At 34.9% G+C, this 12,545-nt stretch overlaps 1 protein-coding gene and 1 non-coding gene across 2 annotated transcripts in view; both read right to left on the bottom strand.

Moving 5' to 3' along the window:
- Window positions 1-12,545, bottom strand: part of UBR3 (ubiquitin protein ligase E3 component n-recognin 3) — a 236,238-nt gene that overhangs the window by 99,262 nt on the left and 124,431 nt on the right. Inside the window, exons 20-24 of the mRNA XM_066345546.1 lie at window positions 11,981-12,122; window positions 6,801-6,905; window positions 4,731-4,904; window positions 2,454-2,914; window positions 686-774 (exon numbers count right to left, since the gene is read on the bottom strand). Of these exons, the coding sequence (XP_066201643.1) occupies window positions 686-774; window positions 2,454-2,914; window positions 4,731-4,904; window positions 6,801-6,905; window positions 11,981-12,122 (971 nt within the window). The remainder of the gene's footprint in view (window positions 1-685; window positions 775-2,453; window positions 2,915-4,730; window positions 4,905-6,800; window positions 6,906-11,980; window positions 12,123-12,545) is intronic.
- TRNAA-UGC (transfer RNA alanine (anticodon UGC)) lies at window positions 10,351-10,426 on the bottom strand. Its single transcript has one exon. It is a non-coding gene; the product is annotated as a tRNA-Ala (tRNA).

Genomic DNA, 12,545 nt, shown 5'->3' with positions numbered 1-12,545 from the left:
ATGAAAGGCTGAAAGCACTGGAGTGTCTGCACGTTCCCTGATCCCCTAATTTTTGTGAGCAGTGTAAATGCTTGATTTTCTTTTCTTTCATATTCTTGTCTAAGAACATCACCAGAAAGCAAGAAGTAAATAGAGAAGGGAGTATACTAGTTAATGGAAGACAGATTAATTGGGATTTAATCTATTTCTCCAATGTTTGTAAACTACTACTCAAATCAACCTACTATCATACAGAAAATGGCGCTGCCTCTCATTGTACAAATGATAATACTAATCCAAATGAAATAAAAAGTGCAGCAGATTTCAAGTAATATTAGCAGAAGGAGGAGGCACTAAACATCTTTGAAAACTTTTTTAAAGATCTTAGGATAATTTCACACACAAAAAAAATCAGGATAGTAAATGCATGCTGGTGAACCTCACAACCCTAAAGGAAAATTTATCAGAAGAAATCAGTGGGAGGATACTGTATTGCTACCATAAGGAAGAGCTCTCTAACTGTAGCTACTCAACAACAGAAGGCACTACCTATGATTAATGTCTGATCTTCCATCACCCCATGGTTTAAATAAAGACTAGAAATCATCTGTCAGTAATGGTTAAAAGTGATGGAAAATTAGACTAAATAATCACTAAGATAATAACTGTAATTATGAGAGTTCTAAATTAATTCATTTTGACTTACCAACATCCATTGCAGTTTCCATGAAGCTTTTCTGTCGTGAAGCAAACTCTGCAAGCAATTTTTGCTGCCTCTCTCTAGCCTTTTGTCGTCTAGATTAAACAAAAAGGAAGTGATAAGTACCAGACATGCTAAAGACTTATCTACTATTTTTCAAGAGTATATAATGTATGAAAAGGCCTTGGATCGGACAGGGTTTGGCAAGAACGGGAAGTACAAATTGGTTGTTACAGAATACTCATGGGGATGTAAAGTACAGCATAGGCAATATAGTCGGTAATATTCTAATAACTATGTACAACGTCACATGGGTGCAAGATTTATCAGGATGATCACTTAGTAAGTTATGTAATGTCTAGTCACTGCGTTGTACACCTGAAACTAATATAATAATGTATGTCAACTGTAACTAAAAATAAAAAATTATTTTAAAAAAAGGCCTTGGTACACAATTGAGAACAACATGAACTACATGTTAAATTGCATGTAAGATTGTCCTTAAAAGGATTCCACAGCTTTAAAATGGTTTGAAAATCACTGGCTTAAATATAAAAATAAAATCCAAGATTTATTTTAAAATGTGAATAATTAAAGTAGAATTTGGATTTCCAACAACACAATTTCCTAAGCATATGTTAGTTGGTAGCAAGAGCAAGAAGACTCTTTATAACAAGAAACTAAAAATTTAACACCAGGAACAAATAAGAGCAAAATGATTGTTAGAAGGAGCTATGACATTTAGATATGAACAGAAAACTAAAAGATAAGAATAGTCCAATTTACTCGCACTTTAACAACAGGTTGCTCGATAGAGAATGAACGGAAGCCAGGAAGTTTCCCACGCCTTCTTGAGTGCTGCTCTCTGTAGTCTTCCTCCTATTCCACTCCAGGCATCCTTTTTCAGTCACTTTTGTAGGTACTTCTACCTCAGTCACTTCCTTTAATGTTTTTTCCTTGAGTCCTATGTCAAGTGTTCTCATCTCCTTACTGTACACACTCTTCCACAGACAAGGCTTTAATTATTACCCATATGCCCAAATTTGTAGCTATAACTCACAATTCTCTGCTAGGTCTCAAATTTACTTGGCTGGACATCTTCACCTGATGTCTCCCTTAAACTCCAGAATATACAAAACTGAGCATATCAATTTTACTGCTAAGCCTGAGCCTCCTCCTATCCTCCCTTATCTTGATAAAAGGAACATCATCCAAGAAAGATTTTTTTTTTAATTTATAAATTTCATGATTTAACAACAAGTTAAAAGCAATCTAAAGTTCCAAAAGCCTGAGTCATACTTGTGTTTTAAAACATTACTTGTTTAATGATTAGTGATTATATATTGGAAAGATTGGAAAGGACTAAAAGGAACTAAAACAATCAGATTTTTACTTTGAGATATATTTAAAATGTTTTTTAAAATTCTCTGTTCTCATTTAAAGTTGAATTGACAAGTTTTGAAAACAGCAGGAGAATTATAGTATTAGATCCCCACAGCAATAAAAGAAATAGCAATTTTTCCACAGAAGCTTACAAGTTCAAGCCAGTAATTTAATGTTGAGGTTAGAAACTTGTATCTTCTCACCTCCAACTAACTCAAGCATAATACACATACAACCATTGACTATGTTTGGTTCCATTTTTATAAGCCAATCAGCTATGAGTATAGCTGCTAAACGTTCACGTGATTAGTTTCAGATGGCCAAAAGGGAAGCCACGTCAAATCTTGAACTGTACCATTCATGTTTAAAACATTAAAAAACAAAAAATTACCTTTCTTCTTTGTCCAATGTTTTCTTCTCCGCTGCAGTGATTTTTTTGGGTGGTACAGGAGGGGTCACTTTTCTACATATCTCTTCAATGATGCGTTTGTTCATTCTGCTTTGCAATGAAGCTTTCAGTAAAATTCTTTCTACTGCAGTTATACCATCTCCATGACTATATTTAGGAATTTCAGGTTGGATTAAAATTTCTATGTCATCAAGCCAAGGAGGATAGTAGGAGTTTTGTTTTCCTGAGAGTTTGTGGTGAAGTTTAATCAGCAAAGACAATATGCTTTCTTTAATTTCCAAAATGGCTGTAGTTAACTGTGGAGCTGAACCAGGAACAGACCATTTACTTGAAGTTTTGGGACGAACCGCCTGATTTGCTTCATTGCTACTGCGATTGATGATCTCTTGAAATTTCTTTCTACGCTCTGCTACTAAGCTGAAAACTTGAGCTGTACCAGAATTCTACCATTAAAAAAGAGAAAGAAATCAAGAGAAGTTATTCAGAGTCAAGTTTAAAAACATATTAGCACCATATTTCCCAAATGGAATGTTCAGTTTCATCAGATATTTATTCAATAGATTTTGTCTTTAAGGAAATCTGACCCTTCACCTTTCTTTCTCAAATATACTTAGTGGCCTTCAATCTGAAAACAACAATGAGGAGGAAAGGATACAAAATAACACCTCTTTTGCAACCTCTTGGGCCTATCTACCCGAGAAAATAGACAAAGCTTGAATACTATCCATAGCCATTGTAAAGAGGAATTATAAACTAAATTCCTCATCAGTTTAAAGGAAGAAAAGTTATTCTGCTCAGCAGTCATCAAGAATATTATACTAATTTCTAGAATACTGCTATATTTTCCAGTTAAGAATATTACGAGTTATTTTTTTCTAAGTTAATGATACTGAACTGCTAATTAATTTCATTTTTAAGGTACTTCAAAGATTTAAAATTACTTCTAACATATATGCTTACAGTTACTAACAAGAATATAAAGATGAAATATCAAATTAATCTATTTTATATTTGAATTTTATATTTGAATATCACTGTAATTTGTTATTTGAACATATTTTTTAAACTATTTTTCTCAATCTATTTTCTAAATAGGCTTTTTACTAAAGTAGTCAAAGTGCATTAGGGCTCTTAAAAACCATCTTTTAATTAAGATCCGAGTCAGTTTAATGAATTCATTAATTTTTTAAGTAAGAATAGAAAAAATGCTCCAATATCAGTTGAGCTTTTATGAGGTAAATTATAATATACATTATTTCAACATCCAAGCTGTTTTTCAAAGTACTTTCTCCCAGCATTAGAAGCAAAAGCTCCTTCTTATGAATATTCCAATATTTTAATCAAAACTCTTTCTGATTTTCACAGCAAGAACATATTGTCAAAGGCAAAGAAAGTTCCTACAAATGGACTCTATTATGAGAAATGTCTGATTCAATGTTCTCTACTCAAAAAAACGTGAATTACAGAATTAGAGATATTCAAATTTAGTTATTTGACATGTCACTTCAAGATATTTCATTTCTGCATTTTAAAAATTAATTAAGCCACATGCAATGAGAGAGCTGACTTCCAAAATGAGTCCAAATTCACAATATATGGAATTTAAGATTTAGAGGCTTATTTTATCAAAGTTAATTGTCATAGAAGCAAAAAAAAAATTATAAGTGGGCATGCTGCCAGCAATTAAAAATTAAATTTATTTTGATTGAGAAAACATTTATTTTGAAAATGTTAGTAACAATGCTAAATGTAAACAGACCTAAATGGGCTGTTTATAGTTGGTCTAAAATATTTCTAACAATAAGAAAAACCCACTAATAAATATTCAGTATTATTTCTTAAAGTTCAATAATACGAATTATCTTTAAAATCATACCTAAATCACTATATAAACACACACACATATTAAAAAACATTTTTAAAAATTTAACCATATTAATTAAACATACACATATACACACAAATACTTCAGTGTTTTCCCACATTTCCGGTTAAAGCCATATTGCAAGTTAATGCAAATAACATACATCTACCTCTCTTTGAAGAACTTTAGCCCGTCGTGAACTCTGGCAGATTAAAGGAAAAAGATAGGTGAGGCAGAAGTTGCTTAGATATATCAAGGAAATAAAAGACAATTTATAGTTATCTGTAACCACAACCACATTTATTTTTCTTTTGGGTATGACAGAATAATATAAATAATATATCCCAACATAACTTAAAACCTTTCTTTTTTTTCTTTCTCTCTTTTACACTTACTTGTAAAGAACCTAAGCCATCAGAGCTGGTACTTGCAGGGGAGTCTCTCTTAACCTCAGGAGCCGTGTCTGGAACTCTCACTCTAACATAGTTTATAAAGTGCCGCATGTTGGATACTAAATTACTGCCAGGAAACCAACTGTCATGACAACGTTCTGGTCCACATACTGATACCTAAAACATAAACATACTGAATAGCAACCCTTATCAAGTCAGGGATAAGGTACAGTGGAGATGTAACAAGCCCAAATAATCATCCACTGTCAGTCATATTCCTAAATCCCTAGAGCAGGGATCCCCAAACTTTTTACACAGGGGCCAGTTCACTGTCCTTCAGACCGTTGGAGGGCCAGACTATAAAAAAACTATGAACAAAACCCTATGCACACTGCACATATCTTATTTTAAAGTAAAAAAACAAAACGGGAACAAATACAATATTTAAAATAAAGAACAAGTAAATTTAAATCAACAAAATGACCAGTATTTCAATGGGAACTATGCTCCTCTCACTGACCACCAATGAAAGAGGTGCCCCTTCCGGAAGTGCAGCAGGGGCCGGATAAATGGCCTCAGGGGGCCGCATGTGGCCTGTGGGCCGTAGTTTGGGGACCCCTGCCCTAGAGTGTCATCCACAAATTATAAAGTGCTAATAAAACCAAATTTAAATACAAGAATAAATTTCTCAATACTAATACGAGTAAGTTAATGGAAGTCAGCTAAATTTCTCTTGAAAAAGTACATTTTTCGATGTGAAAATACTTAACAGTACAGAATATTTCTCATCACCCATTATAACTCATCATATAGCCAAAGAGTGGTAATTTGGACTAACTGCGGAAAAAAGTGTAAAAATTCAACTAAAATCTGACAGTCTTAGAGAAATCTTAATGACCCTTTAATATCTATAAAAGAATATATGTTGATTCAACAGACTACAAAGTACTACCTACTCTTTTTGCTTGCTTTCTTGTTTCTGTTTTTTTTTTTTTGTTTTTTGTTTTTGTTTTTTTTTTTGAGAGAGAGAGAGAGAGAGAGAAGCATAAACTCATTGTTCCACTTATTTGTGCTATTGATTGCTTCTCATATGTGCCCTGACCGGGGCTCAAACTGGCGACCTTAGAATCAAGCCAGTGCTCTCAGGATTGAGCTGGTGAACTCCAAGATGGAACCAGCTACCTCAGCACTCCAGGCCAATGCCCTATCCATTGCACCACTAGCCAGGACACTATCTGTTTGTGTTCTGCTGTTGTGTTTATTTTGTCCTTTTGGAGGAAGGAAATGAAGATATCTTATATTGTAAAATCAATTTGTAGAAACAATTGCTTTTATGAAATGATACTTCTAAAGTCCTGAAAGATCTTCACTTGTATACTTAAGTACTTCAAACATTCTCCTATAACACAACATTTACTTCATTATCTTAAAATCTTTATAAAAATTTGCTATTCAATAATAATCCCTAATCAAATTATTAGACTTCCTAGACTGAAGTTATTACTACTAGTAATCAATGTTATTAACACAACACAAAATTTATTAACCATTTTTCTTAGATCTATATACTATAAATTCACAAATTTCAAATTCAATAATTCCAGAAGTAGAGTTTAATCTACCAGTGAGACCCCTAAAAACTCCTGAATTTAAAGATCAAAAAGTCTTTTCCAGTAGTTTCTTAAAAAGATTGTATATAAACACATTTCAAGATTACATATTACTTTTATTAAGATGTGTTATGGCCCTGGCCAGTTGGCTCAGTGGATAGAGCATGGACCCAGCATATGGACGCCCCAGATTCGATCCTGATCAGGACACACATGAGAAGTGACTATCTCTTCCCCTCACTCCCCCTTTCTCTTCCTCTTCTCCTCTCACATCCTGTGGCTTGACTGATGCAAGCGTCACCCAGGCACTGAGGATAGTTTGGTTGATTTGAGCATCAGCCCCAGATGGGGGTTGCCAGGTAGATCCCAATCAGGGCACATGCAGGAGTCTATCCCACTATCTCCCCTCCTCTCACTTAAAAGAAAAAGATGTGTTATAACTTTAATATAAGAAACTACTTACCTCTTCATCTGATTCTTCGTCAGCTGCATTTTCAAGTCCTAATTCAATCAGATATAAAACCATGCAGAGTACATGTTCTGACAGGTTTTGATGATCCATTAAAATCTTTAAAAAGGAAAAAAATGCCTCATAATTACTTTTTTCCACAAAATATAATTCATTTAAATATCCAAAAACATTTTAATGTTATAGATAAAAATAACAAACATGTATATAAATATATAGCATGATCAAATATATAAGTAAAGCTACATCTTGGTGAAAAGACAAACCAAAACCAAAAATACAGGTTCCCTTGCAAGATCACAATGTATTTTAAGCAATATCTAGAAATAAGTTCACTGATTTCCTAAAGTTTCACACATTAAATAATTCACTAAGGCCATTATTATAAATATACTAGTATCTAAAAAAATAATTTAACAAGAATATTTGTAGAAGGGGGCTGAGTAAGGAGGTAAAGGGATTGAGCAAAACAGAACCAAAAAAAGAGAAAAATATTCACAGACACAGACAACAGTGTGGTGATTGCGGGAGGTGGGGATGGAGTGGAGGGTAGAGGAGGATTTAGGGAGGACAAATGGTGACGGATGGAGACTTGACATGGGCAATGAACACACAATACGGTGTACAGAAGATGTGTTGTAGAATCGTGCACCTGAACCCTTTGTCATTTTATTAACCAGTGTCACCCCAATAAATTTAATTAAAATTTTTTTAATTTAAAAAGTTTTACAGAAAAAATATTTTACATCCTAATTTGCTGACACTCTTCTACTGATGATAAGGATATCAAATAAATAAGCTTGTTAAATAGCCTAATTCATGTAAATATATTTAGTAAAGTACCTACCATGGAGCATAAAATGTCTACTTTCTATAGATATTTATCTCTAAAATTAAAATTCTGAGCCTGAGTATTTTCTGCAGTTATGTAAATGTGTGTGTGTGGTTTATATGGGTAAGAAAAAGAAATGCAAATGGTTAGGAGAGAGGCTTCTCTCGGAACATCAATAAATCTAACCTTATTCATGGATTACACAATCAAACAAGCCTTACACATCTTATTAAGATTTCAGGGCTAACCTACACCAATCACTTATTCAATATGATGCAACAAACTACTAACCAGAATGAACTGGCAGTTGTTATCTAGCCAAACTACAGAGAGAAAAGGAGAACAACCTAGGCTGAACCTAATAGAACCTCGCCAAATTGCTGAGGGGACTTGAGGGACTAAGTCACTTACAAACTAATCTATTGTCACTAAAGAATAAAGACTTTATTTTATTTTATTTTATTTTTTGATTTCAGAGCAAGAGGAAGGGAGAGAGAGAGACAAACAGAAACATCAATCTATTCCTGTATGTGCCCTGACCAGGGATGGAACCCGCAAACTTTGCACATTGGGACAACACTAACCAACAAAGCTTTAAATGTACTTACTTTCTAATGATTATTTTGACTACTGAGAAGGCTTTTTCATTCATCATTTTGTAGCAGAGTGGTGAGGAGTACAGACTTTCAAAACTTTTTTAAAACCTGATTTTTTAATATAAATTTTGTTTATATCTAACTATTTGACTTGGAGCAACAGGGTCTGGGCCTTAATTTTCTCATCTCTGAAACTGGAACAATACTATGGAATTATTAAAATTATGAGTTAATATGTGTGATTGACTTAGTACATTATCTAGAAACTGGTGTTCAACAAATGGTAGGTGGTGGGGGCTGGTGGAGGAGCAAGAGCAACAGTAGGAGGGGGCTGAAGGCTACAAGGCAATAGAGGTCATTCTTTCTAATCCACTACTCTACAGAGAGAACACAAAGGCTCAGTCACATACTCAGCTAGTATAAGCAACATCAGAGCACAGATTGTAGACTTCCAACAACTGCCTATCATTACTATACTGTCTCCTCTTGAAAAATAAACTATTATTAACTAAATTCAAATTAAATTTGGCTTGAAATCCTGTGGCATTCCATTTTACAGCTTCAAATGAATAACTTAGGCCCTGCCTGGTTGGCTCAATGGATAAAGCATCATGCTGGTGTGCAGACATCCCAGGTTCAATCCTCAGTCAAGGCACACATGAGAAGCCTTTTCTCCATCCCTTTTCTCCCCCTTCTTTCTCTCTCTTCCCTTCTCACAGCCAATGGCTTGACTGGTTCGATCGTTGGCCTCAGGTGCTGAGAATAGCTAGGTTGATTTGAGTGTCAGCCCCAGAAGGGGGTTGCCAGGTGGATCCCAGTTGGGGCACATACAGGAGTCTGTCTCTCTATTTCCCTTCCTCTCACTTAAAAAAAAAAAAAAGGTAGCTTAATAGCTAAGAAAAATAACATTTTATTAGGTACTGCAAAAAAAATTTTAATGATTTTCCTAGGGAATTTTACTAACATATTCTGTATTAATGTTTTTTAACATTAAACACAGCAGAAAACAGTTTACTAACTGATTTTTGGAGAGTTGACCTGTCAATGCAATGTCAATGAGAAAATTTTTTTATTACTATTAAATTTAAAAAGCTATTAGAAAGTTCAGACTTTTAAAAATTTGTTCATAATAATCTTGTAACAACTAAACATTGCCTTCATTTCCCCCCCACACACACACAGGACAGAAAGAGAGTCAGACAGACAGGAACAGACAGAGATGAGAAGCATCGATCTTAGTTTTTCATTGTGACGCCTTAGTTGTTCATGATTGCTTTCTCATATGTGCCTTAACCACGGGCCTTCAGCAGACTGAGTAACCCCTTGCTCAAGCCAGCGACCTTGGGTCCAAACTAGTGAGCTTTGCTCAAACCAGATGAGCCCACGCTCAAGCTGGCGACCTCAGGGTCTCGAGCCTGGGTCCTCCGCATCCCAGTCCGACGCTCTATCCACTGTACCACTGCCTTTTTGAGAAAATAATATTAACATTAAGCAAATAAAAGAGTTAAAAAAGTAACTTAAAAGAACACTAATGATTTACAGTAAGGCTTTTTAATTTTTAAATCACAAATTATTGACTTACTACTTAATAATTGTTACAGTGCTCAGCTTCACCATCTGAGCTAGTTATTTAACCTCTAAAACTCAATATTATCATATCTAAAAACTGAAAATCAAAGAGAACTTTCACTCAAATTTTTGCTAGAATTCAACAAAGCAATATATATGTATATATAAAGCATTTGAAACTAAGTCTGGCACTAGTAAACAGTTTAAAAATGTCTGTTATTTGTAAAATAAATAAAATTTCTTTTTATTTTTTTTATTTTATTTTAGTGAAAGGAGTAGAGGCAGAGAGACAGACTCCCACATGTGCCCCAATCAGGATCCACCAGGCAAGCCCACTAAGGGGTGATGCTCTGCCCCTCTGGGGCCTTTGCTCCATTGTTCAACAACCAGGCATTTTTTTGCACCTGAGGTGGGAGGACCCTGGAGTCATCCTCAGTACCCGAGGCCAATTCGCTGGAACCAATCGAGCCAAGGCCGTGGGAAAGAAAGAAAGGGAGAGAGAATGGGAGGGGGAAGGGTGGAGGAGCAGATGGTAGCCTCTCCTGTGTGCCCTGACTGGGAATCGAACCCAGGACTTCAACATGCAAGGCTGACGCTCTACCACTGAACCAACTGTCCAGGACCATAAAATTTCTTTTTAGCAAGAAAAAATATTTTACTTTTTTAAATGAAGAAAATAATTTTTTTTTTTTCTTGTCTGAAGCTGGAAACGGGGAGAGACAGTCAGACAGACTCCCGCATGCGCCCAACCGGGATCCACCCGGCACGCCCACCAGGGGCGATGCTCTGCCCACCAAGGGGCGATGCTCTGCCCCTCCGGGGCGTCGCTCTGCCGCGACTAGAGCCACTCTAGCGCCTGGGGCAGAGGCCAAGGAGCCATCCCCAGCGCCCGGGCCATCTTTGCTCCAATGGAGCCTTGGCTGCGGGAGGGGAAGAGAGAGACAGAGAGGAAGGGGGGGGTGGGGGTGGAGAAGCAAATGGGCGCCTCCCCTATGTGCCCTGGCCGGAACTCGAACCCAGGTCCCCCGCACGCCAGGCCGACGCTCTACTGCTGAGCCAACCGGCCAGGGCAGAAAATAAATTTTTAAATCATTTTACTGAATAATACTCTGGAAGTTAATAAAAATAAACCATTCAAGATAATTTTTGAAGCATATGTCTAAAATCTTAACAGGAATAACTTCTTCAAGTAAAATGAAAAACTGGTCATAGGTTAGAGTTGTAAAAATTGGGGGATACAAAAATCTAAAAGCATTATTTCATTAAAAGTAAACATTAAGAAAAAACTGAAGTGTCTTCTTAACTAAATTTAATATATATTTTCTTAAGTAATTAAAGAATGTGTATATAGTAATTGGAAATTTGCATAACTATGCTTATATTTCTTTTTATGTCTGTTTTAATTTTTTAAATGTTAATTAGAAAAAACGTTATTTTTTTCTTTGTATCTAATTGTATGTTTATTATGTCTACACTTATTTACAAATGTCTATAGTAATTTTACCTTAAGTATAGTTCTTTTGTCTTTCATCTCTTACCCAGATTAGATGATAAATATGCTTGTTTTATATATACACATACACATACTCCACATTATACATATAATTAATGTTAGCAAAATAATTAAATCAGTTCTGTGAGAAGACCCAAGAATAAAACAAATTCAAGGTAACAAGAAAGTAAAAGTATCATCTTTTGAGTTTCTAAGGTATTAAACAAAAGCAAAATCTTAATGATGTCATATAGGAACCCATTCATATTCCTCCATGTCTCATCCCTGATCCAAGTTCAAAAACCAAGAGAACAACCTTAAGCACAAGGTTACTGGCCCCCACGGCTGCCACCCTGGTCATTATAGTGGATACTGGTGGTTATTTGGTCCCTGCTGTTCATTCCTATAAGCTCATCATCTTTCACTCTTGTTCCACAGATGCCATAAATAAATATCCCTATCTAAAACTGTATAACATGAACAGTTTCCCACAAACAGTATAGCTATTTCATTATTTTTAACTTAGAAATCACATACATGTGATTATAACTACCCCCATACATCTTAAATATTTAAGTACACTTTGCTTTATAAATGGTAGTTTTACATAAATATCCATTAACACTTTTATTTTAACATTATGGAAATACTCATCTAAATCTTTCTATTCAAATTGCTACTGTACCTTGTAGAGCAGAGTGAACAGCACAATGTGTAAAGTTTTACAGTGCAAAAGTCTCATGAGACCCTTATAGCTGGGATGGAGTGGCGTCCTCTTCTTATAGGGAGGCCAGGGATTTCCAGGGAATTTTCCACTCTGTTTTAAACTGTAAAAATAAAACAAAACTAAAATTAGATGATAGACTCAAGATTAAACTGTTAAATAGTGATTATAGAAATTAACTTTTGTCACATTTTCCTATGCAGAACTATTTTTAATCAAATGCTTAAAAATGCCAAATGGACAGCTAGTCTCTCCACAATAAACATTACTATTGACTTTCATATTGGGTTAAATTGACTGGAGAGAGTTGAAAACTAGGAAGAAATATGAACAAGAGAATGTTAACAAAGGAAAACAAATAGAATACAAACTAAAGAACTAAGCAAAAAAATTTCCAGTTGCAACAGCTGAACAAAATCTTAGACAATCTATAAATTTTCCCACTATAGCTGGGAAAGCTGGACAAAATAGAAAATAATAACCCTTTGAAGGCATATCTGAAGCCACAAAAAAAAAAGTAGAGTTC

The sequence above is a fragment of the Saccopteryx leptura genome, chromosome 7, assembly GCF_036850995.1.
Source record: "Saccopteryx leptura isolate mSacLep1 chromosome 7, mSacLep1_pri_phased_curated, whole genome shotgun sequence".
Lineage (NCBI taxonomy): Eukaryota > Metazoa > Chordata > Mammalia > Chiroptera > Emballonuridae > Saccopteryx > Saccopteryx leptura.
The sequence above is the reverse complement of the archived record's forward strand: the minus strand, read 5'-3'. Positions and strand labels throughout refer to the sequence as shown.